At 47.8% G+C, this 25,357-nt stretch overlaps 1 protein-coding gene across 1 annotated transcript; it reads left to right on the plus strand.

The window, feature by feature from the left end:
• The first annotated feature begins 1,132 nt into the window (after positions 1 to 1,132).
• Positions 1,133 to 23,819, plus strand: VCP (valosin containing protein). The gene is made up of 17 exons (XM_054283430.1): positions 1,133 to 1,240; positions 6,096 to 6,207; positions 6,587 to 6,759; positions 8,545 to 8,687; positions 11,806 to 11,936; positions 13,610 to 13,741; positions 14,157 to 14,259; positions 15,959 to 16,092; positions 16,349 to 16,484; positions 17,480 to 17,592; positions 18,184 to 18,348; positions 18,456 to 18,578; positions 19,659 to 19,871; positions 21,157 to 21,465; positions 22,324 to 22,479; positions 22,806 to 22,960; positions 23,360 to 23,819. Exons 1-17 carry the CDS (start codon positions 1,224 to 1,226, stop codon positions 23,463 to 23,465), a joined length of 2,421 nt encoding a protein of 806 aa, XP_054139405.1. The 5' UTR covers positions 1,133 to 1,223; the 3' UTR covers positions 23,466 to 23,819.
• The last annotated feature ends 1,538 nt before the right edge of the window (positions 23,820 to 25,357 follow it).

Raw genomic sequence — 25,357 nt, forward strand, 5'->3', positions numbered from 1 at the left:
GAGGGGAGAGGAAAGAGGGCATGACAGCAAGGTAGGAGCTGCTGCAGCCTCCTGTGAACACTGGAGGGACAGAGAGGGGCTATGGGTGTGCTCTGACCTGCAATTCCTTCAGAAAAACACCTTGGCATATCCTGGGCTGCACCCAGAGCCCCGTGGGCAGCAGGGCAGGGAGGGGATTCTGCCCCTCTGCTCTGCTCTGCTGAGACCCACCTGGAGCACTGCATCCAGCCCTGGGCTCCCAGCACAGGAACCACAGGGACCTGCTGGAGCCAGCACAGAGGAGCCACCAAGGGGATCAGAGGGATGGAGCAGCTCTGCTGTGACTGAGAGAGCTGGAATTGTTCAGCCTGGAAAAGGCCCCAGGATTCCCATGCCTTCAACGGGCCCCAGCAGCGCTGGAGAGGGACTTTTTTCAATGACATAGAGCGACTGGATGAGGGATCACAGTCTCAAACTAACAGAGGACACGGTTAGATGCGGTATTAGGACGAAATTTTTCCCTGTGAGGGTGCTGAGGCCCTGCACAGGCTGCCCAGAGAAGCTGTGGCTGCCCCTGGCTCGCTGTGAGCGTTCGAGGGCGGGATGGATGGGGCTGTGCGCTGCGTGGCCTGGCGGCCGGTGCCGGTGTCGGTGCCGTGTCAGGGCGGGCCCAGCCCGCCCCCACCCTGAGGCCGCGGCCATTCCCGACCACGAGCAGGAACGAGGCGGCGCTGAGTGGCGGGAACAGGCGCGCGTGCGCACCACGCCCCTTCCGATTGGCCCTGCCCTCGGGAGCTGCTCAATCAGCGGCGGCTGTGAAGGCGGGACTTCCCTCGCGCATGTTCCCGTCGGTGGCTCTTCGCCATTGGCCTCGCAGCAGCTGTCGCTCTAAGGGTGAGCCGCACTGCGATTGGCTGCGCATAGTGGCGCCTGGCTGGTGACGATTGGCCAGGGCACACAGAGAGGCGTGGCTCAGGCGGAGCCCTCCGTCTTTCTTTTTCGCTCTCTTCCATTGGCCGAGACCGCGGCCGGCCGGAATTTCTGATTGGCCAGCATACGCTGTTGCTAGGCAGGCGAGGCGGCGTGGGCGGGGCTCCCTTCGCCGATGAGTCGGCGCTGAGGCTCAACCAGCGCGGACGCTCCGGACCTTCCGCCCGCCGCCCGCGACCCCCGCGACCCTCCGGACTCCCCGCTCGCCCCGAGGAGCCGCCGTCCGCCGCCCCTCTCCCCCTCCCCGCAGCGCCATGGCCTCGGGATCCGAGTAAGTGCGGGCCCCACCGCCTCCCCGCGGCCTAGGCCCCGCCGCGGCCTGGGCCCGCTCCGGCCTGCCCGCTTCACCCGGGGCGGCCCGCGGGCCCCAGGCGGGCGAAAGCGGCGCCGGAACGGGGATGAACCGCTTCCCGCCGTCCGCCCCGCCACGGCCGGGCCTGGCCGGGAAGTGTCGAGTCATGGCGGGGGGGCGAGGCCGCGCCGGGCCTCCCGCCGTGCCTCCGCCGGGCCTAGGGCCGCCCGCCCGCCGGGCCCTGAACTACGAAGGGCTTTGTTTTCCAGCCCCGTCCCGGGCTCCTTGTGCTCGCAGCGGCCCGGGAGCCGGGGCTGGCGAGTGACTCGGCGCTAGCCGAGGCCGACATGTTGTGCCGGGCAGGGCCGAGGCGGTCGGCGGTGTTTCCGTCTCGGGTGTCTTGCCTCACTCTTGTCGGCTATGCTCAGTTACAGGCTGAGGATCGTCTTCCGTGCTCCCCGGCAGCGAGTAACAGTCTCCGCACGCAGCCCACTTTCATTTTGAGCAGAGTAAAATAGAACCCAAAAATAAATTTTCCCAATCTAGAAATACTGAAAGTGACTTTTTGACTTCGCTAAAGGCATTTTGATCCCATTTAGTGTATTTTGGTGTTCTTTGAGTAGGTTTTCCCTCTTTTAAACAACTTCTGGCATCTAAAAGTGCTTGGTCCTGTGGGGTCAGTTCAAGCGAAGTGTGCCGGGCATTCCGTGTCTGTAGTGGAAGTGACATTCCCAGACCCCTGTTCTGCAGCTGGGTGAGGTTAACAGCGGTTTTTAAAAGGTATTTCTACTTCAGCAAACTTTTTCTCACCCACGCAGGGACCAGAAAAAGTTTGTTTGCAGCTGGAACACGGTTACTTTTTAGATGCCATTTTTTGTCACAGCTGCTGGCAGCCATCTTGCTGAACCGAGCCTCCGCATGGCAAGTCGCATTCCAAAAGCTAAGAGAGTATGATTTCTGAAGGGATCCCTGTTTTCCTCTCCCAGCCTGTCTGAAACAGTGTTGAAAACTTGGTTTCTCCACAGTGTGTCTAAACTGCCCCCTTGGTTGTCTTACTTCAGTGTCTGTAGTCACCACATACCTCAGATACTTCACTTGGGGATAAAAATGCTTTATGAGTATTTTCTTTAATACCTACCTGGGAAAAGCAGTTCAGTCTGTAAATCATATGTTCAGATTGGTAAGGAATTGCTCACAGGTTTTATCTGGGAAGTGATTTCACAACGATGGTGGTAAAAAAATCACGTCAGTGTGCAGAGGACATGGCTGATTTCACTTTCGTTACTGCAGCTGGAATCATTCTGGGAAGTGCCTTCTCCCTTATTTTTACCACGGGCTTGAAGGAAAGGAAACAGCTTGTTTCCTTACTTTAAGCAGGGCTTTGGAGGTTGGTTATCATTTTCAGAAGAATCACTAATTGGTAACCACTTTCTGCTCTTGTTCTTGATACCCTGCCCTGTGATGGCTCTGGGCATTATCAGTTGTTGGACAAGGGGAGCTCTGACATGGAGAGAAACCACCACTGGTGTAATTAAGTCCATGAGGCTGTGTCAGGGGAGCCTGAGGTTGGATACCAGGAAGAGGTTTATCCTGAAGGTGGTCAGTCACTGGAGCAGGCTCCCCAGGGAAATGGTCACAGTACCAAGCCTGGCAGAGGTCAGGAAGTATTTGGACAATGATCTCAAGTACATGGTGGGATTGTTGGGGCTGTTCTGTGCAGGGCCAGGAGTTAGGCTTGATAATCCTGATGGGTCCCTTCCAGCTCGGGTTATTCTGTGAGTCTGTAAGTTGTAGGAAGTCCCCCTGGTCCTCCCATTTGTGAAGTAAAGCTGTTGAACTGCATTACTGCAAGAGAAAAGGAGGCTGAGGGAGCCTGTTCATGGTTGGCCTTTAGGGCTAATACATCTTTGCTTCAGTTTTATAGATGTCTCGCACTTTATGTGCAAGCTTGGCCATTTGCTATGCTGGTGATTGTGTCCTCACTTCTGGCTTCTGTCTAGGGGCAGCTTAATACAGACCTTGAATTACTTTTTAATTCCAAAACAGCTCTAAAGCTACGCTTTGTGTTCAGTTTGTCTCTTTGTTAAGTCAGGGAAAGAAAGGGGTGAGAGGGAAGGCGTGTGAGGGAGCTGACAAACTGAGTAGGTCAGGGAGGTGATTTGGAAGGTTTCCACCAGGCTGTCTCTGACCAGGCTCACCAAAGAACTTCAAATATTACCTGGGTTAGCTTTCTGTCCCTGTCCTTTCCCAAAGTTTCCTGGCAGGAGGGAGTCCCAACCCATGCCTTAGGCTTTCCTGCTTGGTGTTTTGTGTTTGTGCTCTCCTTCCCACTGTTGTTGGGGTTTGTCTGATCATGGTTGAGGTGCACAGATCTCTTTTGCCCTGTTATTTCAGCTGCAGCATGAGGAACCCCTGGAGAGATGCAGTGAGGGCTAAATGGTGATGATAACAATATTATAAATTGCTGCTGAAAGATGGATAATGCTTGTCTGTCTAAACCTTACCCTTGTCTGCAGGAGAAATGACATCATTTCCGTGCCTAGCTGACATGTAATTTTGTAGCACTTTTGTTTTTTCCTCTGCAGACCTGTGGGGTCAGAGCGCTGAAGCTGACCCTGCACATTTAGCTCCCTGGATGCTCTTTCTTGTACACTTTTATTCCATTTTTAATGCCTCCAATCCTTTCTGATCACTCTTGAGTGCATCTGATATTGATCCAGCCCTCAGTTCTTAGGGAAATGTAGGTTCAGTTCTTCCATACTAAAACTTTTTTGTTCTATTTAGCAGAACCAGGTGGATTCTTGCTGTGTTCTTCTGCACTGCTGCATGTCAGGTGCTATCCAAACTTTCTCTCCAGTCTTTTGCAGCTTTTATTTTGTGTAGAGTGTTGCTTGAAAAGCCTCCAGTTGTTACACGGTCTGTCTACTGTTTGTTTTTGATCTGGTGTTCCCGGCTGGTTTTTTGGCTGTAATGGCAGTCCCTGCATCCCAAGGGACAGACACTTAGTTTCAGCAACATTTCACATAGCCGAAGTCCGGCAGTGGTTTCGTATCAAAAGGCGTTGGGACTCACATCTTGTGTGCAGAGGGAGGAGTTACAGTCACACTCTGGATAACCCACATAAGGAGTATTTTGTCTCCCTGGTGTCCCCTAGCTGAAATTCTGAAATCTGTTTGCTGGGTTAGTTTCCAGTGGCCATGAGCTAAAGAGGAGGCAAAGTCCTTAGAAGTAGGTATTTGGTTTTTATGCACTGTTTAACCATAATCTCCCCTGATAATGTATTTGTTCAGTTTACTTACAACTCTCTCAGTTTTCCTGGAAATTGCAGGCCTTTTAGGACTCACATTTTTAGATTCGTTGTGGAATTCATGAGCCCTTTCTAGGATGTATCCAGCAGCTTTTATTGTGTCCTTTTTACCTCTTGCACTCTTTAATAAAGAGAGGAAAAAGGTAACTTTCAATAGTGCTGGCAGTCCAGGAAAGAAAATCTTTTACAACTTTTGTTCACTTAAAATAATGTTGCCTGTGGTTTGCAACATGTTTCCTGTGATACCAGTGTTTAAGGGAAGCTTGAAACCCTTTTGAAAGCAAGCTCCTGCTCTCACGGGCTTGCTTGGTATTGTTTCCCCTTTTACGTGGCAGAGAAGGGAGCCAACACTGCATAGCCTGCCTTGGAATAGCCTCTGCCTTGAGGTGGGGAGGGACCTGGGTAACATCACACCATAGGTATGTCACCCCTCTCTGATGGACTCTTAAAAATGCAGTGAACATGCCAAGCGCTGCCCTTTCCACTCAAGGATTGGTTTCTTCTGATCATTCTGTCTCAAAAAGGGTGAGATGGAGCTAAAGTTATGGCTGCTGCCATTGTCCATGAAGCTCCCTACTTTTTGCCAGTGCTTGCTGCTTCCTTAGGTCAGGGGAAGACTTTACTTTAATTTATTTTAATTTATTTTCTTTCCAAATCAAGTCAGACTATGCAAGGTTTTCTCTTCTGACCTTGGCATAGCCACACACTTGGAGAAAGTAGTCAGCCCACTGGGAGAAGCTACAGCACTCCGCTCCTGTTGTGTGTGGCTAATGTACAGCTTTCAAGAGCTCCTCTAGAATAAGTTGGTTTCAGTTCATAATCTGTCATAGAGTGAATTATTTGCTCTATTAGGTTTTGAAGGAGAACAGTTAATCTGCCCTTCTTCCATTTCCTTGATCTTTTACTTGCTCCATTTTATCAAGGGAAGTGAATTATCTCTTGTATTTCTTGGTGGCATTATAGGCCAGAGCTGCAGTGACTTTTGTGACGTTATGGAAAACAGCTAAAAACCCCAACACAAAATCATTTTTTGTGAGCACTTGAATATTTCTACAGCTTGCTAGGTTTAACAAACGCTCATCGACAGGCTTAACTCTTACAGCTCTTCCTGACAGGGTTGCCCCAGCATTGTCCTTTAATGCTGCTATTTATCTGGGATTTGACACCAAATAGACTTGAACTTTTGTTTTGTTGGCAGCAGTTACATGTGATTTCAGATGAGTCTGACTAATTCATTGAGGCGAAACATCTTACAGTCAGCAAGATCTCACTGACCACTTCTTTTCATGGATAGCTTCATAGCTGTATCCATTGGAAGCTCATAGTTACATTTACTGGCAGAAGACATCCTTCCTTGAACTCCTGCAACTGGCCTCTGGGAAGCAATGTTCTCCTTTGTGTTACAAACACATAGAGTGTCTAAAAGACAAGACAACAAAGGAACTTTTAGAAAGTGGAGATGAAAACAAGGGGTGGCTGGGCAGGGCCAGTGTCATGCAGGCTCATAAGCTGTGTTTTCTCTCCCAGCTCTAAAGCCGATGACTTGTCGACTGCGATTCTGAAGCAGAAGAACAGGCCCAATCGGTTAATTGTTGATGAAGCCATCAATGAAGACAACAGTGTTGTGTCATTGTCCCAGGTGCGTCATCTGTAGAGGCAAAGCATTTAATCTGCTAATTTGCAAGCTGTTGCTGTCTATTAACTTGAAATGTAACTTTGCAACATGAGTACAAGTGTTTATGTCAGAAACTACAGCTGTTACCACTGAGGGAGGGTTGTCTTGTTTCCTGACACTCCTCCTTAACAAAATGCTCTTTGAGCCTCAGTTTGTAGGATTCAGTTGGGCTTGTGCCCTTCCTCTGGTTTCAGGATTAGCTCTATACTACTGTAGTAAGAGTCTCTGTCCTCTGGGTTTAGTATATCACTTCCAAGTTGTAGTTTCCAAAGTCAAATAACTCCTTCAAATACTTGAATTCCTGTTTTTTCAAAAGCTTGTTCTAACACTTTGCTGTTTACAGGCAAAGATGGATGAACTGCAGCTGTTCAGAGGAGACACTGTTCTGCTCAAAGGAAAGAAGAGGAGAGAAGCAGTGTGCATTGTTCTGTCAGATGATACCTGCTCAGATGAGAAGATCCGCATGAATAGGGTTGTTCGCAACAACCTGAGAGTGCGCCTGGGTGATGTGATCAGGTGAGGACACAGTGTTTCCTGTGGAAAACATTAGCAGCATCACACATTATCTCATAGTATCTGAGCTGTCCTCTTGCAAAAACAAGTTAAAACCTGTTAGAAATGAATGCCAGAAAAAAAGTGGAGCAGACAAATAACAAGATTAAAAATGCCCCAGTGATATTTATATTCCAGTTTTTGTTGTAAAATCATTATTAAATTAGGAATGCTTTAAAAATGTTCCAGGGATTTTGTTGTGCAGCACTTGTGGGAAGTAGAGTCATAAAATTATTTGAATCAGGGGGACCTTAAAAGTAGTCGTAAAACTTGGAAATACGTATCTCTGCTGTAAAAGGTCCCATTCTGTGATGGGAGTGGGTAGAATGGTAGCACATGAGCATTTCCTGAACATAATAAGTGGTAGTTTACAGGTTTAAATAAGGGAGGGCTAACAGCTTCTTGTCCTCCCAAGCATTGTCTCTGAGAAAATGAGAGCCTGGTTATGACACCAGACTTTCTGAAGTGATACCTGTGTTAATTTTTAAATGCAAAATGTGTTTCATACAAACTTAGTAGATGAGAGAAATTATGCTGTTCTACCCATCCCTCTACCTCTAAAAATGCACTACTGTAATTGGTTCAGAATGGTGCTTTGTGTCTTTGGATTTAAAGTAGAGGTGAATTCTTACTTTAACCTGATAGGAGATTTCTGTTGGAGTCTCTTCTAGTGGGACAGCCCATGCTCTTGTCTTCTCTGTTAGCACTGTGTCTGTAGTGGTTCTCAGTCTCCCAAATGTGTTACCAATTGTCTTGATTCCTTGCAAGGTCAGGGAATTTTCACTCACTTGCCCTCAAAGTTTTTCTTGCCAATATTTAGCTGCTTATAGTGTTACAGGGTCCCAGTTTCTGCCAAAATCCAGATAATTATGCTAAACCTTCCTGATTGTGGTGTGTCAGATATTTTCCTTCTGGGACGGTCTCTCTTGTCTTTTACCCTTTTGCTGTGTCCTCTCTGTGATGACGTGGTAAAAGAAAATCCATTAGGAGTCTCTAATAAAAGTCACATATCACATATGAAAAGCTGTGTACTCAGCTGCAGTTCCTTGGCTTTTCTTAGCTGGTGAAGCCAGTTTCTGCCACAGCTGGATACTTTGAGCAGTTGCTACAGTAGCTGTTGTGCTACATTACAAAACAATAACTGTAACAAAATACTAAATATATTTAAAAGGGAAAAGGGCTTTCAGCCTTCAACCTACTCATCAGCCCTGAGGAAGTGGGACTGACCTACACATGGCTGCAAAGGTATTTACCTCTGGTTGGTACTGTGAGAGCCTTTGCTTGGGATTAATTTAGTCAGCATCAGGGACTTTGGGCACTGTAGTGAGAGAGAGGAGGGAAGAAAGTGTTTTCCCCAACTCACTTTTCCTTGCAGCTGGTTCTCCAGTAGCTTGTTGATATAAAAACTTCCTCATGACTCTCACAGGTCTTTAGGCTATATTAGAGATGTGTGAATGTGGAGAGGAGGTCTGCAGAAGAGCAGAAGGGTAGGAGGAAGCTATTAAACTCTCCAGTGGTCTTGGACAGGGCTGAAAGGAGTGACAGCAAGTGTGTGCTGTGAAGACTAGCTCTTGGTGGGTATGATTTTTGCCTTGTCAGCACTGAAATATTTCTGTGTGGGTAGGAAGTCTCACCAAGGCTTTTGATGATCTTTGGATGTTCTTTCCTGGGAAGGGGCATGTCTTTTCTTGTCCAGGTTTAACACTGAGGTGTAAGTCCAGCACTAACTGGAGTTTTCTTCTTCTGCAGCATCCAGCCTTGCCCAGATGTGAAATATGGCAAACGTATCCACGTGCTGCCAATTGATGACACGGTAGAAGGGATCACAGGGAATCTGTTTGAGGTCTATCTCAAGCCCTACTTCTTGGAAGCTTACAGACCTATCAGGAAAGGTAATAATGCCTGTCATTCAAGTCGTCATGGCCACAAGTGTGAGCTAGTCCTGAGACTAAATACAGAGAATTTCTAGAAGCTTGCACAGATCTCCATGAGGCGTTAGACCAGCATCTGTAGGGAGAGATTTTGCTAGTGATAATATAAGTTTTTCTTAATCTTCAGAAGGAGTGATTGCTGCTGGTGGCTGGCAGAACAATTTGGTAGTTCTCCTGCATTTTTTTAGCTGTATGAGATGGGAGAGCATAAGAAAGGCTCAGGTGGAACTTGGGAGAAAATCTCATTAAACTGAGTGGCTACCATGTGATATAATTGGTGAGTTGCCTGCATATTAATCAATTGGTTTGGTTTATGTTGTGCTTATCCAGTTTCATCAGAGTCCATCCTTCATTAATGTGGTAATTGAAGGGGACTCAGGTTCAGATCACCACATGTGGAGTGGTGGAGTCAGCTGCTGTGAGGTGGTGAATGTGGTGATGTGCATATAGCTGCCATAGAAGTGATCATATGAGCGTCATGTAACAATTACCATCATGCAATTTAGTTAATTTCCTACTCTCACCTAAAATCAAATCACCTTGACCCATTCACTGGGCTTTTCCATCCTCCCACATCACCCACAGAGTCTACCCAGGTCCTTGAGAAAAAGCAGAACAATGTGTAAAAAAGCAGAACCATGTGTGGGCATGCCTTTGCCTGAGGCAGCAGTGACCCAGACTGTTTGTCCCAGCATATTTTTTATGTGCACTACAGGAACTTTGTCTCCTTCTACAGCATGTAAAATTGTTGGCTGGACAGGGGCAGTCCAGGCAGCTTTTGCTAAATGTGTGTCCCAAAGTTTGCTGGCCCCACCAGCCTCTGCTCTCCATGTTGTCATGAGCAGTCCATTGCATCATTTGGTTTTCCAGAGGCTGTTGCGTAATAAGGAATGCAATACTCCCTCTGAAAACCATGCTTTGCCTGTCCCTGGGATGGAGTAGCCTCAGTGCCTGATGTTTTGTCATCACATCCAAAGACCTTTTTTCCTCTTAGAGTATGGAATAATATGGAATGGGCTTCCAATGTGTTGGGCCAGGTCCCAGCACATTGCAGTGATTTGTGTCTCTCTGGAACTGCCAGCCTGACAGCACACCTTTTTCCACATATTTACTAGTTTTCAGGATTCCACACTTGTTCAGGAGTTCAGAATGTTTTAGGTAGTCACTGGCCTGGACACTTTCCCCTGTGGGTGATGTTTTTAAATATATTAACTGTAAACAAGACCTGAATCACATTCAGTGACGTGCTGTTGTAGAGCTCCAAGCTTGCCAGAATTCCAGAAGCATTTGGACAATACCCTCAGGCACATAGTGTGATCCTTGGGCCTGTCCTGTGCAGGACCAAGAGTTGAACTCGGTGATCCCCATGGGTCCTTTCCAACTCAGGAAATTCTGTGATAAGAACCAGCCTGGCTTCAGGTGTATTAAAAGGATGTTAAAAATCTTTAAAGTGCTCAAATGCTGCTGTAATCGGCCTGGCATTGGAAGACGTCAGGAAGGAAGCCATCAGGAAATGTAGGAGAGGTGCAGTTACCAGTGGTTCCCAGTGGATGGCTCCCGAAGTACAGAGCCGATGGCAGTGCTCAGTTCACTCCTCAGATTCCTCTCAGGACCAGCGGCTCCATCTCATCATAAGCCACTACTGCAAAGAACAGCAGAAAGATCATGTTAGCCCAGGCAGCAAGGACAATAAACCTCACCACAGGGGACACCCACACTGAGTGAGGTGTTAAAAACATAGCCTGAGAACAAGCACAAATAAACACCATCACCAGCTACTATTATATACTGAATACATATAACAAATTTGGCTTAACATGTTCTACTCAGATCTGTTGTTATGCCAACCCTTTTTCCCTGTGCTGGCTGCCAAGGACTGTTGTCCTTTGATCCCAGCATGTGACTAAATATCAGATAGCTATTCATTCCCCACCCAGAAATGGGATGGGGAGCAGATCAGGAAAAAGGAGAAACTTGTGAGTTAAGAACATTTTTGTAATTGAAACAAAGTAAAATATAATAATGATAATGATAATAATAATAATAATAATAATAATAATAGTAGTAGAATAGATGGGGGATGAAACATGAGGGATAAAAAAGACTGGTGTTGCACGACACCTGAGATAGTTGCTCACCATCTGCTGAATGATGCCCAGCCTGTCCCTCACCGGTATGTGATGTCTCCCAGTGAAATCCCCACAGTTCATGCGCTGGGCATGATGTTCTATGGCATGGGACATCCCTCTGGGCAGTTTGGGTCAGCTCTCCTGGCCGTGCCCCCTCCTGCTTTCTTGTGCACCTGCTCCCTGCCAGAGCCTGGGAAACTGAGCAGGCCTTGAGTTAGGGTAAAGAGTGCTGAGCAACAGCTGGAACATCAATGTGCTATCAGCATTATTCTCAACTGAATCCAAATCAGAGCACCCAACCAGCTACTGGGAGAAAATGAACTCTATCCCAGATGAAACTGAGACATGTATACCAGCTGGCACCCTGAGTAAATTCATTATTTGGAGTAATTTAAGGAATAATTGGGAAGTGAGTAGAAAGCCAAGCAGACTTTTGGGGTTGTGTTCATAACACTTCTGATGTACCATTGATGAAAGTACACTATAGATGCAACTCAAAGTTATCCAGGGTCTGTCAGCCAGAAGTCACAGTGCAGTGTTCCATATTATTCTGCTTCTGGAGACAAACAGTTATAACTAGTATCAACTAGTTACAATAAATTCAGAATGAATTGTTGTTGGGTTAGGGCTTTTTGCCTGTTCCGAAAATGTTAAATTGAAACTGAATGGGAAAAAAAAAGTGATTTCTTGCCTTTGTGGTTTGTATTTGGGCAGGGTATTCTTTTCCATTGTTTGCTGTTTTTTACTGGATGAAATTTGAAAACTGAAACAGTGCTCAGGCTGTTGCAGTGGATGCAGATCTTGAGTTTAACATGCAAAGCACTGTTATAAATGCCATAGTGTCTGCCTGTATGACCAACTTCCTTAAACTCTGGGGCCGCTGGTTGTACAGGGGTTGGCATTTTGCAGATGTGGGTTGCAGCAGGCCGCTGATGTGTGGGGTTTTACAGGTGACATCTTCCTGGTGCGTGGAGGGATGCGTGCAGTGGAGTTCAAAGTGGTGGAGACAGATCCAAGCCCATACTGCATAGTGGCTCCAGACACAGTGATCCATTGTGAGGGAGAGCCCATCAAAAGAGAGGTGAGCAGAACCCTGCCACGTGGTGCTCCTGCTGGATCTCCTCTGTCCAAAGCCTGTTTCTGGGGCAGTGCTGGAGGGCAGCAGTGTTTGCAGTTCCTGTTTTGACATTTTATCTACTGAATGTAATAGAAACTTTGGTTTCAGGAGATGTGCTGCTGCTGAAGGTAGTCAGAGAAAGGTACTCCCAGTGTCTTCCTCATATGCTGAAAGCACCAGGGAGTAGGTTTGCTGATGAGATGCCGTGCTTTGGCAGCAGCTGTTCTGCATCTGCTTCCAGATATTTCACACTGTGCTTGGATGGATGCATCTTTTGATTCCAGTGTTCCCTTGATCCATAGCAGAGAGAGCTTACAATGGTGCTACATTTCATGCCATGTGAAAAGAAAGTGATGAGCACTTTTTCCAAGAGAAATTTGAAATCCTCAAATGGTATACGTTAAAAAAATAAAAATTCCCCAGTTCATTAAGGTGTCTAGCCTTGAGTGTTGCAACCTTGTGGCAGCCTGAGGGCCTTGTCTGACAGGTTTTGGTAACCTTACTGTACACAGTAGGAAATGTGGGGAAAATGAGCTGAGGTGGGTGTGTACTTCATAGAATAAGTACCTTTTTCTGCCTGTAAATAGTGTGAGTGCTGGTTTGTTGTAAGCTGCCTTCTGAAAAACACGTCTGTGACCCTTGTGAGACTGCACCTGGGCACTCCATGCATCCCACTTGGCCTCTTCAGCCACAGCAGATATAGACAGGAGTAAGTCCAGCCTAGGCCATAAAAATTATGAGGAGCTGGTGGTCAAGAATGAAGGAGGAGGGACTGGGATCATGGGATAATGCAGCCTGGAGAAGGGAAGGTGAAGGCCTACTGGTGACTGCATGATGGGAAGGGATAGATGACCGGGCTTCTTCTGAGAGCTGTGCCCAGGGACATGACTGGACACACTAATATAAGCTGGATCAAGGGAAACTCCCAGTAGATCCTTGGAAAAATGTTTCCCCCAATCTTGGAGCAGAGCCCAGAGAGGGCAGAAATCTCCAATATTGAGACCTTCAGTGCTTGTTAGGTCCAGCCCCTGCTTGAAACAGGTGGGACTTGAACTGAGCCTCTCTGAGATTCTAGGCTGTGTTATTATTTTAGTGTGGCCTAAATAACTGAGGCCAGTAAAGGTTTGTACAGGAGAATGGATGGATATTGTGAGGGAAGAGTTGGTATGATCTTATCCTTATGTCTGGACCTTAACATTCTCTGCTAATTGGAGTCAGTCTCAAAAGGTAACACTGCACATGAGTATCTGGCAGCTAGAATATGCCAAATAGATAGCATTTACTCCATGGAGTAAGTATATTTTATACTGACATTGTCTCTTGTTACTTCCATTAGCCCCATCAAAGAGTCACAGAGCTTGTTTTGTGTTAGAGTCTGTAGGGAACCTGGCAGCAGAGGCTGTCATTCCAGAGGGTGGGCTTCAGTGAAGTCTGAGTACGTGCAGGCAATTCTCTTTATATGTCTGGGAAGACAGAGCTAAGAAACAATTATAGAAGACATCAGGAAGACTTGAAAGGGAGAATCTCAAGACAGGCAAGAAATGTCTAAAAAGCCATACTCCTGGCTTCTGTAGACTGGGAGGGGTTGTTGAGCTATTGTTTTCACTCAGATGTTTGATGTGTTTCCTCCTGGGCAGGATGAAGAGGAGTCACTGAATGAGGTGGGCTATGATGACATTGGTGGCTGCCGGAAGCAGCTGGCTCAAATCAAGGAGATGGTGGAGCTTCCCCTCCGACACCCTGCTCTCTTCAAGGCCATAGGGGTGAAGGTATGTCCCAACATGCAGGTGGATAAGTGGACTTGCCCTGGGAGATGTCTCTCCATGACAGAGATTTAGGAGATATTGGAGAGAGGAATAAGCAATTTGTGGTGTGGGTTTTTGGATTTTTTTTTAATGCTAGTCTTTGGAAGGTATTTGTGTACGTGTTCTGGACACAGACTGGAACACTGGCAGCTTGTAAAGCAGAGTGATGCTTTGAATCAGCGCTGCCAGTTACTGGCAAGGTTTTTGTTGTGTGTTGTGTGAAGTAGTAAAGGGTGTTGATAGCAGTGCTGACATGGCAGCTGTTGCATGAGTTTGCATCACAATTTCAGACTGGCATTATCAAATGCGTACAAATTCACTGTGAAGCTGCTTAAGCAGTCAGATACTCACAGCCTAAGTCCCTTGCCTTTGTCCTCAGCCTCCACGTGGGATCCTGCTGTATGGTCCTCCTGGTACTGGTAAAACACTGATTGCCCGAGCGGTGGCCAACGAAACAGGGGCTTTCTTCTTCCTGATCAATGGTAAGTTTTGTGGCTGCGTTGGCTCCAGGTCTGCTATGTGCTCACTTGTTCATCTTATGGTAAGGAATGGTGTTAAGAGAGCTTGTAGGTCCACATTGTCTTCCTGACATCCTTCCTTACTTCTTTCAAGCGTGTCTCTGGGGACACTTGGAAGTCCTTTGTGTGGAAGAATGTGTAGTGGCACTTACCTGAAGCTTGATTGTGTTGTAGCAGAGTGCTTGAAAGATAGTGCTGAGACACAGGGATTTGGTGTCCATCTTTCCATTTGTGTTGGTGAAGGCAGAACTGGCAGGGCTTCTGGCTTTGCTCCCACCATGTTCTGTTCAGAAAAGTAGCTGCTGCTCTGGATTCCTCTTTGCCCTCAAGTAAAGCACAAAGACCTCTTTTGTTTCACAGTACATTATTTGGAGGGAACTTCCCTGAAAACTATAATGAGATCCTTTGGACTTAGCTACAAGTGGCATAACTCCTATTTAAAAGTCTCACCTGTAGCACTTGAGATGGATACTAGTTGATACCTAGTAAGGACTAGATTCTCAATTTTCCACACTGCTTTTCTGTCCCATTTTAGTCAGTGCTGGAATAAGAGCATTTTTACTGAAGGAATGCAGGTTTTCTTCTCCAATTTCAATCATGTGACAGCACAGCAGTGACCGGCAGTAAGATTAGGGACTTGCTTTTATCTCAAGAGAATGGATGTAAATGGGCTAATTTTAGCCACATGTCACCCTGTCATATACTTCCTCAAGTGTGTGGAAGCTGTCACTGAATGCTAATGCACCAGCCGTTTCTTCAGATGCTTGTACATCTATTGCATAATGAAAATAACACTGTCAGAGTTAGCCATGGATTCGCTGCCTGCTGGCCCCAGTCTGGAGCTGCAGGCAGTGCTGCAGACAGAGCTGATAAGAACTGGTGAGTTACTTATAATGAAATACTCAGAACACCTGCCCGCACCTGTGTCCCTGCAGCTGGCAGCTGTCTGTGCCTGAGGTCAGGTTTATTTTTCTTGGTTCCTTCAGAAGCATATTTTCTCTCCATTACCACTGCCATCAGCATGATAGCAAAATCTGTAAAAACAGGATAAATCTCTAAACCTCCACTAGTGTTCAGTAGTTGTAGATGTCAGGGAAATACTGTCCATCCATTTGGGATCAATATGGTTACACACTTCAATTTTATATTTAACCTTTACAAGGAGATGGGGATTGTGTTTTTGTTCATTTGTGGTTGGTTGTTTTGACTTTTTTAACTAGTTTATAGGATCATACAAAGGTAAATGTATACGTGTGTAATGTAAGCTAAAGATGGCTTCATAGAGCTTTTTCCTTCCCTATCCTGGTAATTCATCACCTTATAATTTGATTGCTTCTCTTGCAAGCTAGGACTGGCATTAACTGTGTGTGGTGGCACATTACAGAGAAGCTCACCAAGTGTGAAATAGGGTAAGGAAAGAGGCAGCTAAAGGTAGCTGATTGTCTAGTGCTGCATTCTCTTAGAGTAAACTGGAAACACCAAACACTAATTCTGCATGCTGGTCTTGTCTTTCAGCTGCAGATTTAGGGAATTTGATTGATAGTATTTGCTTTGGCTTGAAATACAGCTTGTCCCATGTGGATATTGTACTAAAAATATTCAGCTGCATGTTTTTGGGGCTAGCTGCCTTTCTTCTGAATGGCACAGCATTGCTGTTTTTTAGGTCCTGAGATCATGAGCAAGCTGGCTGGTGAGTCTGAGAGCAACCTGAGGAAAGCTTTTGAAGAAGCAGAGAAGAATGCTCCTGCCATCATCTTCATTGATGAATTGGATGCCATTGCTCCTAAGAGAGAGAAGGTAAAGAGAGCCTCTAGGAGGTAAATTAGCATGTCCCTTTTTTTTGGTAGCAGCTGGCATGAGTCTCTGCATTTCACTACAGAGTAAAGCAGCATTTCTTTAACACCTGAATTCAGTTGGACACCAGGAGAGTTAGATGCAGTTCAGGACATTTGTTACCCTTCTGTGGCTGCTGTATCTGCTGCCTCCCATGCAGTGCTGGCTGCCGTGCTCCTTGTAGAGCTGTTGGTGCCAGCGCTGCTCTGTGTCCCCACAGACCCACGGGGAGGTGGAACGTCGCATCGTGTCTCAGCTGCTGACCCTCATGGACGGGCTGAAGCAGAGGGCACATGTGATCGTGATGGCAGCCACCAACAGACCCAACAGCATCGACCCAGCGCTCCGGCGATTCGGTAACCACCCCTGCCCCTCTTCCCTGTGTGTCACACACTTTGTGACAGCCCATGCTTCTGGGGCCCCTTAAGGACTGAGCAGAAAGTCATGCTGAACATGTGTTACATAAACTATTGACTTGTCTCCAGCTTCTTGCTAGAAATTATTTTCCGGGCTTGCAGCCTTTGATGTTGTTTTCTGTGCCATGTTAGGTGAGAATGTGTAGAAATAGTACTTAGGAGTGGGAAAAGTGTGCTAGCCTGTATTAGGTGAAGCTATTTCAGGACACACTTAAGGAGGAAATGCCTAAGGGGATGTTCATGCATTAGACCAGCAGAGGGCTATGAATTACCTGATTTGGGTTTCTTTTATTAATGAACAGTACAGTAGTTTCTGAAACTCAGGTCTTCAAAACATGAATATCTGGTGTGTGACCAGTTGGTAGAGTCTGTAATAGCAAACCTATCAATTGTGCAGAGGGAACTGGCCTCTTAAAAGTGTAGTGAGCCATTTGAAAGCACAAGTGTGGCTGGACAAAAAATAGAGGTGTACACATCTTAGTGAATATTGCAGTGAGGCCCTATTTTCCTCATGTGTTTCACCACTTGGGTAATGCTGTGAAGGTTCTAAAAAATTAAATCTCTCAGTATTTTTTTACTCTTGTAACAAGGACACAAAGGTAGAAATAAAAACGTCTCATGATGTGTTAGTTCAGTGAAGCCTATTTCCCAAAAAGGCAGCTCAGAAGAAGTTACTAAATGTGCAATCCTCTGTGCTGTATAATCCCAAGGTCTTACTGTTAGTCTCACAGTAGTCTCACTTTCCCTAAATGCCTAATACCTTTCCTCCTCCTCTGATCTGTCTCTTCTAATGTGCTGATAGATGTTGCAGGCAAACCTAAAACTCTGTCATTTTCTGATATTTTGTGGAAAACATCACCTTGCTCAGTCAGAGGAAGGCAGCAGCTCCTGTGGTGTGCAGAATCAGCAGCTCAATGTGTGCTTGTGCTCCCCAGGTCGTTTTGACAGAGAGGTAGATATTGGTATCCCTGATGCCACTGGGCGCCTGGAGATCCTGCAGATCCACACAAAAAATATGAAACTGGCTGATGATGTGGATCTGGAGCAGGTGAGTAGTGTGCCATTAGAAAAGCTTGTCTCATTTCCAGTGCTCCCTTTCATAATGGAAGTATTGTTAAGGCTTGATTGCACAAGTGCAGTGGCTCAATTAGGACAGCTTGGAACTGCATGAGTGTGTGATCCCTGGGATCCCTTCTGACCAGTTTGTCACTCACTAGTTAGGAACGGCATGGCTAAGTGAAACAAATGTGTATCATTCCAATCTGGAAGTGCCTTGCCACTGTCATCCTGGATTTGTTTGCTATGTCATTTCCTTTAAAAGTACAGCCCCCCTGAAAAAGCTCACACACAGCTGGGTGAGCATTGTGGTGTCACTGCACCACCTGTATGCTGGATGGTTCCTGTCATCTCTGTCCTCAATGAAGAACTGCAGTTCTCAGGGTTACCTTTCTAAATTCCAGATGCAGATTGGATCTCTAGTAGGCAGTACAAGGCACAGTGTCTTTGTCTGAGTGTTAGGACTTGTCTTGAACGTGCAGCAAAGCCCTGATGTTGATCTCCTCCCTTCCCAGTGAGGGACCAGTGCATGTGTTGCCCTTGCTTGTGTCCCTGTGAGTCATGGTCAGTGCTCTGCTTTCAGGTGGCAAACGAGACCCATGGCCATGTTGGTGCTGACTTGGCTGCTCTTTGCTCAGAAGCTGCTCTTCAGGCAATCAGAAAGAAGATGGATCTCATAGACCTAGAAGATGAAACCATCGATGCTGAAGTGATGAACTCTCTGGCAGTGACCATGGATGACTTCAGGGTAATGCAGGAGTGCCTCATATTCTTATGGGTGCAATTAATTGTCTCTCTGAAGCAAAAGAATGTAACATGTTAGAATTCATATAATACCCTTTCTTCTAACAACAGTGGGCTCTGAGCCAGAGCAACCCTTCTGCTCTTCGGGAGACTGTGGTGGAGGTGCCACAAGTTACCTGGGAAGATATTGGTGGCCTAGAAGATGTAAAGAGGGAACTCCAGGAGCTTGTACAGGTAAGGCATTACAACAGATTTTTTGCTTAGCCAGTTTAAAAATATTATAATAAAATCTAGAATATCTTTAGTTTCTTCTTTGGGCTGCAAACAGAGTAAATGTAGAGGCTTTATGGCATTTATTCTAATGGACTGTAAATACCATGCTGTTCCATCTTAGTGAACTTGAGGAAGCTACTGGGAAGCAGCATTATGTTTTCCTGAGCTGAGTCTGCAGTGGCATTTTATGTGGGTGTTGTGCAACATGCATAAACAGCCATAGTTCTGTCTCTTAAGTGGAGACCAGCAGTGGGACCACTGCTGAGAATTGTCTTACATGGTAGCTGTATCTGCCAGGCAGTGGATGAAAGTGCTCATACAGAGAGCCCATACAGAGCCCTTCTGAAGGGCTCCCCATCAGCCTTAGCACAGGGACAGGTGAGAAGTAATTGTGAAGCCCTCTACAAAAGGAAAGAACAGAACAAAATCTTGCAAATTATCTGTGGAAACTCCAGGTGTCTGCACTGGCAGTTTGGATTGGATACATTCCCGCTTTCAGCTGGCGCTGTAGAAACATCCTGTCTGTGAATAAAAGAATCTAAATTTTCAGTCTAACTTTCTGATGTTAAAATCATCACCTGTCTTGTATATGACCTCGTTGCTGAGGATAAAGGCTCACATCAGACACCTTGCTGTCTCTGGAGAGCAGAGCAAACGGGTTAGGTAATGAGCTGTTCCCTTTTGCTTCTGCAGGGCAGAGTGAAGCTCAGGTTAAGTGTGCTGGAAAGTACTGGTACTTGGGAAAGTACTGAGCTGTACTTAGTTCCTAAAGATAAATAGGTTGATTTAGGCACCTTTCCAAGGCAGTGTCCACTTAAAAACTGCAGTGGCACCTGGCAGGATCTTGTGTTTAATCCATCAGAAATCTCAGGTAGTGCTTCTGGTAGAACCAAAACTGACTCAGAGAAATGTGTCCCTTCCTGTGGCAGAGGACTTGGATTGATGGTCTTTTGAAGGTCCCTTGACATGCAAACCATTCTGTACTTCCAAGGTAGCCTGTTGTGGCTCATCATGGGAGGTTTTTGTTTTGCTCTCTTTCAGTATCCTGTGGAGCACCCAGACAAGTTCCTCAAATTTGGCATGACCCCATCAAAAGGGGTTCTGTTCTATGGGCCGCCAGGCTGTGGTAAGACACTGCTGGCCAAAGCCATTGCCAACGAGTGCCAGGCAAACTTCATTTCCATCAAGGGGCCGGAATTGCTCACCATGTGGTTTGGTGAGTCTGAAGCCAACGTGCGCGAGATCTTTGACAAGGTAAGTGTTTCTCCTGCTATCTGTGCTATCTTGCTGCTGAGGTATCCCCAGAACTTTGTCTCCACTGCATCTGTCTTACTGCTTCTTCTTTGTGTCTTCTGTGTTTTCCCCACTTGCACTGAGAGCAGGAACTCTTTCCTGTTATTGGAATTAATCCTTTTCAGCAACATAGCTCTTAAAACTCTTTTCCTTGACTGCACTTGGCATCTGTCAGTAGAGGGTGATAAATTCCCCAGTGCCTTTGGCAGACACTATGGTTAGGAGGGCACATGTATGTTCCTCACCCCTGGAAACTTTGATTAGCACCTCATTAACTGTCACCATCTACAGATTTTCAGAATATCCTATGGGTTCTTGTCCTGCAATATACACAGTTTAGAAAGAAACTCACTCCTGTTCACTTGTCCCATAGTGTCATCTCCTGTCCCAGAAGGTGTCTGCATGGATTATCCTGTGAATCCTTGCTCTTGTGGTGAGGGACAGCACTATTAGAAAAAAATTGGCAGGAAAGTGGAGAAAAATCAAGGTGGGAGGGAACCTCAGAGACTGTTTGTTCAGCTGTTTGTCCAGGGAGGTACTTTGAAATTTCATCAGCTCAGGGAATTGAGTTCTGGACATGTGTGAAGGCTGGAGAATCCCTGACCTCTCTGGGCCTGTGTGCTGGTGTTGGTCACTCTTATTGTGACCAATTTCTTCCTTATTTTTTACTGGGATTTTCTCCCCTGCTCACAGCTGCATCTCGGTCAGGAGACTCCCAACACCCTCCAGGCTAGGGGCTGGAGAGGTGTGCAGGCGTGAGGGCTGCAGCAGGCACCTCCTTGTGCCTGTGGTCTTTCCTCCTTTCACTGCACACTGTGAAGAAAGATGCAGCTTCCCATAACTACACATTAGGTAGCTGAAGACAGCAATTGGATTTCTCCTTTCCATTGGATATATCTGACCTGCTTCAGTGCCTGTATAACCAGCTGACATCTTCAGGTTTTGCAGAGAGAGTTCTAGTCCAGCAAAATGGCTCTGTTTTTCACTTTAGGCATTGGAATTACTGCTTTTCTGCCTGGTTCACAATGTTCCCACTTCAGGGAAATCCAACTTGTTCTTCAGGAGAATTTAATGGAGGGGTTGTGTGGCAAGAGACTGCTCTGGAGCAGCTCTGTCAAGCTCTCCTTGTGAAGAGCTTCTGGTACTCCTGAGCTGTGTTAATGGTGAAGAAGGCTTAGTTTGGAGCCAGCATGCTCCTTGTTGGGCAGTATTAGCATGGAATAATGGTGCCCACTGCTTTTTGCAGGCTCGCCAGGCAGCCCCATGTGTGCTCTTCTTTGATGAGCTGGACTCCATCGCCAAGGCCCGAGGTGGGAATATCGGTGATGGTGGCGGTGCTGCAGATCGTGTCATCAACCAGATCCTGACCGAGATGGACGGCATGTCCACCAAGAAGAACGTCTTCATCATCGGAGCCACCAACAGGCCAGACATCATTGACCCAGCCATCCTGCGCCCCGGCCGCCTGGATCAGCTCATCTACATCCCCCTGCCTGATGAGAAGTCCAGGGTTGCAATCCTTAAAGCCAATCTGAGGAAATCACCAGTTGCAAAGGTAGAATCTGCACCCTCACTGCTTCTGGCTTGGGTTTGCTGTGTGCTGCTTATGTTCCTCACAAGCTGTGGACAGCGCCAAGGTCTGGAGGCTCATCCATGTAGTAGAATGGGAGAGGAAGCTGGAGCTCTGAGGTTAGGTTTCAACAAAGCCAGAAATTGGTCTGCAGGCACAGCAGCTCTTTGTTACATAGTGGGGTTCTGCTCATGGTGCAGGATCAGAAAAGCCTGTTTTGGTCAGGTGGAAAAGATTCTTGCACTCTGGGGAAAAAAAAAGTGTAGAACACACAGGTGTCAAATACAAATTGAAGAGGAGCACTTGCAGTGAGTTCCTGGTGAGCCCTGTCATAGGCAAGAGCTGTGTCCCTTGCCTGGGAAGAGGCAGTAAGGCAGCTGAGAGTTGATCAAAAAAAAACAGATATGAGGTGGAAGCCCAGGCTTTTCTATGCCAAGCTTACCTACTTAGTTTCAAAGGAGGTTGCAGTAATACCCTCTCAGCTGAGGGGGAGGAGAGGAGGAGGTCGGCTGTCTTGGTCTGCTTGTGCCCCATCTCTATTTCCAGTCTGATGGTGTTTTGCTTGACTCCTCGTGCTGAGACCTGATCAAGTCATACCCTAAATCTGTAAGTGCAGAGGCATTTGCAGCCACTTTGTGGATTCTTGGTGGGTGTGAGGAGTGTAGCCTGCTTTCGTATGTGGTTAACTTTTCCTGAAAATGAGAATCTCAACAGCTGATCTTTCCAAAATTGGCCATAGTTAAGACAGCACCTTGATACCCTGGGATCTAAAGATACCTTTCTGTCACTTGAGGATATGAGGTGTAAAGGAACGGCCCCTCTTCCTTTTTTATTTTTCCCTAGGATGTTGACCTGGATTTCCTGGCAAAGATGACCAACGGCTTCTCAGGGGCTGACCTGACAGAAATTTGCCAGCGTGCCTGCAAACTGGCCATCCGCGAATCCATCGAGAGCGAGATCAGGCGAGAGCGTGAGAGGCAAACCAACCCTTCTGCCATGGTGAGTGTTACACTGAGCTCTCCGTGCCCACATGCCTGAGGTGTGATGTGTTCCTCTGTCATCCTCGGGGATGAGTGGGCTCTTGTGCAGAGCGTGGAGCTGGAGCACTTTGTTCTCTTCTTGTGGGAGGTTGAGGACCCTCCTGGGATGCCTCATGGTCAGCATTGCTCAGGAGGTGCCTTCTGCAGCCCTGACTCATGCACACCTCTCCAGCCCCCGCCGTGGAGGGTGTTGGGAGTCTCCTAACCTGGGGGGAAGCTGTGAGCGGCTCTTGGGCCCGTGGAGCTTGGGCACACAGCTCACCTGGTCCCTCTGTCCTGCTGCAGGAGGTGGAGGAGGATGATCCTGTTCCCGAGATCCGCAGGGATCACTTTGAGGAGGCCATGCGCTTTGCCCGCCGCTCTGTCAGTGACAACGACATCAGGAAATACGAGATGTTTGCACAGACCCTACAGCAGAGCCGTGGCTTCGGCAGCTTCAGGTACCTGTGGGGTGTGAGGGCTGTGCAGTGTGGCTCAGCCAGCCCCCGAGCACAGCACTGGGGCAGCTTTCTGATGGGTTCTGGGCAGCAAGCCTCTTTTGCACTGTGCATTCCCATTCAACCTTGAGCATGGAGCACCACAACACAGCGTGGCGGGTGTAGGCTGTGCTGCAGGTTGATTGTAGCTGCTCTGTTGATGCACCCAAAGTCCCTTTTTTCCTTTGCCTCAAGCGAGGTTTTACAGCCAGCAGCCATGAGCCCTCTGACCTTCCCTAAGGCTTCCTCCCATTCCTTCTTAGTTGTCACTGGGGTTTGGCACAGAGGGAGGGTATGGCCGTGCACTGCAAGGAGGCTTTTGAACAGCTTCTCTTCTCTCCTGTCCTGCACTGCTGCATGCAGGTTCCCCTCAGGCAACCAGGGCGGCGCTGGCCCGAGCCAAGGCACAGGAGGTGGCAGCGGGGGCAACGTGTACAGCGAGGACAATGACGACGATCTCTACGGTTAACTCGCTGCCCTCAGTGGACCAAACTCCACACCAGGCCACGTTGTACAGGGAAAAATCCAATGTTCAGTGGACTCTTGGCTTCTTCATTCCTCAGTCAGAACAGTGTAGCTGCACGTCAGACTTTGTACAGGGGATGTTTTCTGCAAACACAAATCCAGAGCGGTGTTCAGTTGGGAGGCAGACAGTGCATTAACAAGGAGGGGAACTGACTTAATTTCTGAGAAATTTCTGTTCTAGTTTATGTGGCAGAATCAGCAGCTTTAGCAAGGGTACAACGCTAGCCTGTATTAAAAAAAAAATAAAACCCCACAAAAAATAATAAAAAAAAATTAATAAAAATCCCACAAAACTCTAGCAAGGTCGTAGCAGTTCCTTTGTGTGGTGCTGGCGCTGTCTAAACCCGTGTCTGGTGCTGTGTGAGTGCTCTGTGCTCCAGTGGAGCCCATCTGTGTGAGTGTTCCCCTGCTGTGGACAGGGCTGCTCTTCATGCTTAACACCTCTTAGCTCTGTTAATGGAAGAAATGGGTTTGGCAGTGTCTCTGCCCTGGCAGGAAAAGCCTGGCAGCAGGTACCTGCTGTTGCTCTTCCGAGGCTGGCCGTGAGCTGTCAGGTCTCTTGCTGCTGTGGCTCTGCAGCAAAGGATCTCTCCAAGAATCCCTGTCTCACCCAGGCAGGAGGGGCGCTTGGGGTGCCTCGGGTTGTGGCACAGTGTGACACCACTGTGGCTGGGGAGAGAGGACCTTCAACACATTCCATGTGTCCCAGTTTCTGATGCTTGTCTTGGATCTCTGTTGGAAAGCTGGCCTTGTGTCAGACACAGTAGTTGGGTTCTGATCATGGTTTTTCTTCCTTTTCACCTGTTCTGCCTCCCTGCCTTTCCACTTCCTTTATTTTCCCTTCTGTGAACTGAAAAATGTGCTACTGCTGTACTTGGTTGTTTTATGTCAGGGAAGCCGTGGGTCCTAGGGGGCAGGAGCAGGACAAGAGGCTGGGCATGGCTGAGCCCTCAGCCCGAGGGGGGCAGTGGCTGTGGAATGCACCGAGCTGCTCGTAGGGAATGCAGGAACGGAGGGTTTCTGCAAGGAGGGTGAAACGCAGTTTGTGTGGCAGAATGTTTCCCTGGGCCTCTGGGCCGAGCCACGAGGGAGAGGGCAGGAGCTGTGGGGCTGGGCTGTGGGGTTCTGTCCCAGACCCTGGCACATCTTGAAGGGCTCCCTCAAGCCGTCTGTATTTAAAAGGAGAGGATTTAATGGCAGAGGGACGGGACTGGGCGTGGTGGAAAGGGGCTTGTGCGATAAGCGCAGTGAGATAAGGGAGCGCTGCGTTCGAATGGCGCAGCCCCTGCGGGGAGGAGGCGGCGCCGGCCCCGGGTTGGGCTGCGGCTCACCCGCGCTGCTGTTTGGGAGCCGTCTGCCGGCACCGCCGACCCTGTCCTCACACCGCCTCTGCTGGCAAATCGCTCCTGCAGGCGCCGGGGGGACACTCGTGGCAGCAGGGGTGAGGCTGGGAGCTCTGGTGCTCCCCCTGCCTCGCTCCATCCCGTTTGTGGGTTAAACATCACCTTTCTGCTCTAGGGTTGATTCTCCTCCCTGAGCTCTGCAGGGACAGATACCAGCTTTGCTTTGGCCACAGGGAACTAGAGCCAGGTGCGAAGGAGCTCTCCAGGACTCCCCAAAGCTTTTCACAGCTTGGGCAGGGGCTTCTTGCTCTCTCCCAGCGGGAGAACATTACCACCCAGCAAATCGAGGGACAGATCCATCCTGGCATCTTTGTCTGCTGTGGAGACTGGGGCAAGGAGGGCATGGCATGGCGGGGTGTGTGCCCCAGCTCCTGGCAGCCCAAATCTTCCCCGCTGCCTCTCCAAGTTGCAAATGCTAATTGAATCCAGCAGA

The sequence above is a fragment of the Melozone crissalis genome, unplaced genomic scaffold (genome assembly GCF_028551555.1).
Source record: "Melozone crissalis strain CALT ecotype California unplaced genomic scaffold, PUWL_Pcris_2 ptg000036l_1, whole genome shotgun sequence".
In the NCBI taxonomy this organism is placed as follows: Eukaryota; Metazoa; Chordata; class Aves; order Passeriformes; family Passerellidae; genus Melozone; species Melozone crissalis.

Coding starts and splice junctions, on each gene's coding strand:
- VCP (XM_054283430.1), top strand. Junction 16,485..17,479: donor CCCAGCGCTCCGGCGATTCG/GTAACCACCCCT, acceptor TGTGCTCCCCAG/GTCGTTTTGACAGAGAGGTA. Junction 21,466..22,323: donor GGAAATCACCAGTTGCAAAG/GTAGAATCTGCA, acceptor ATTTTTCCCTAG/GATGTTGACCTGGATTTCCT.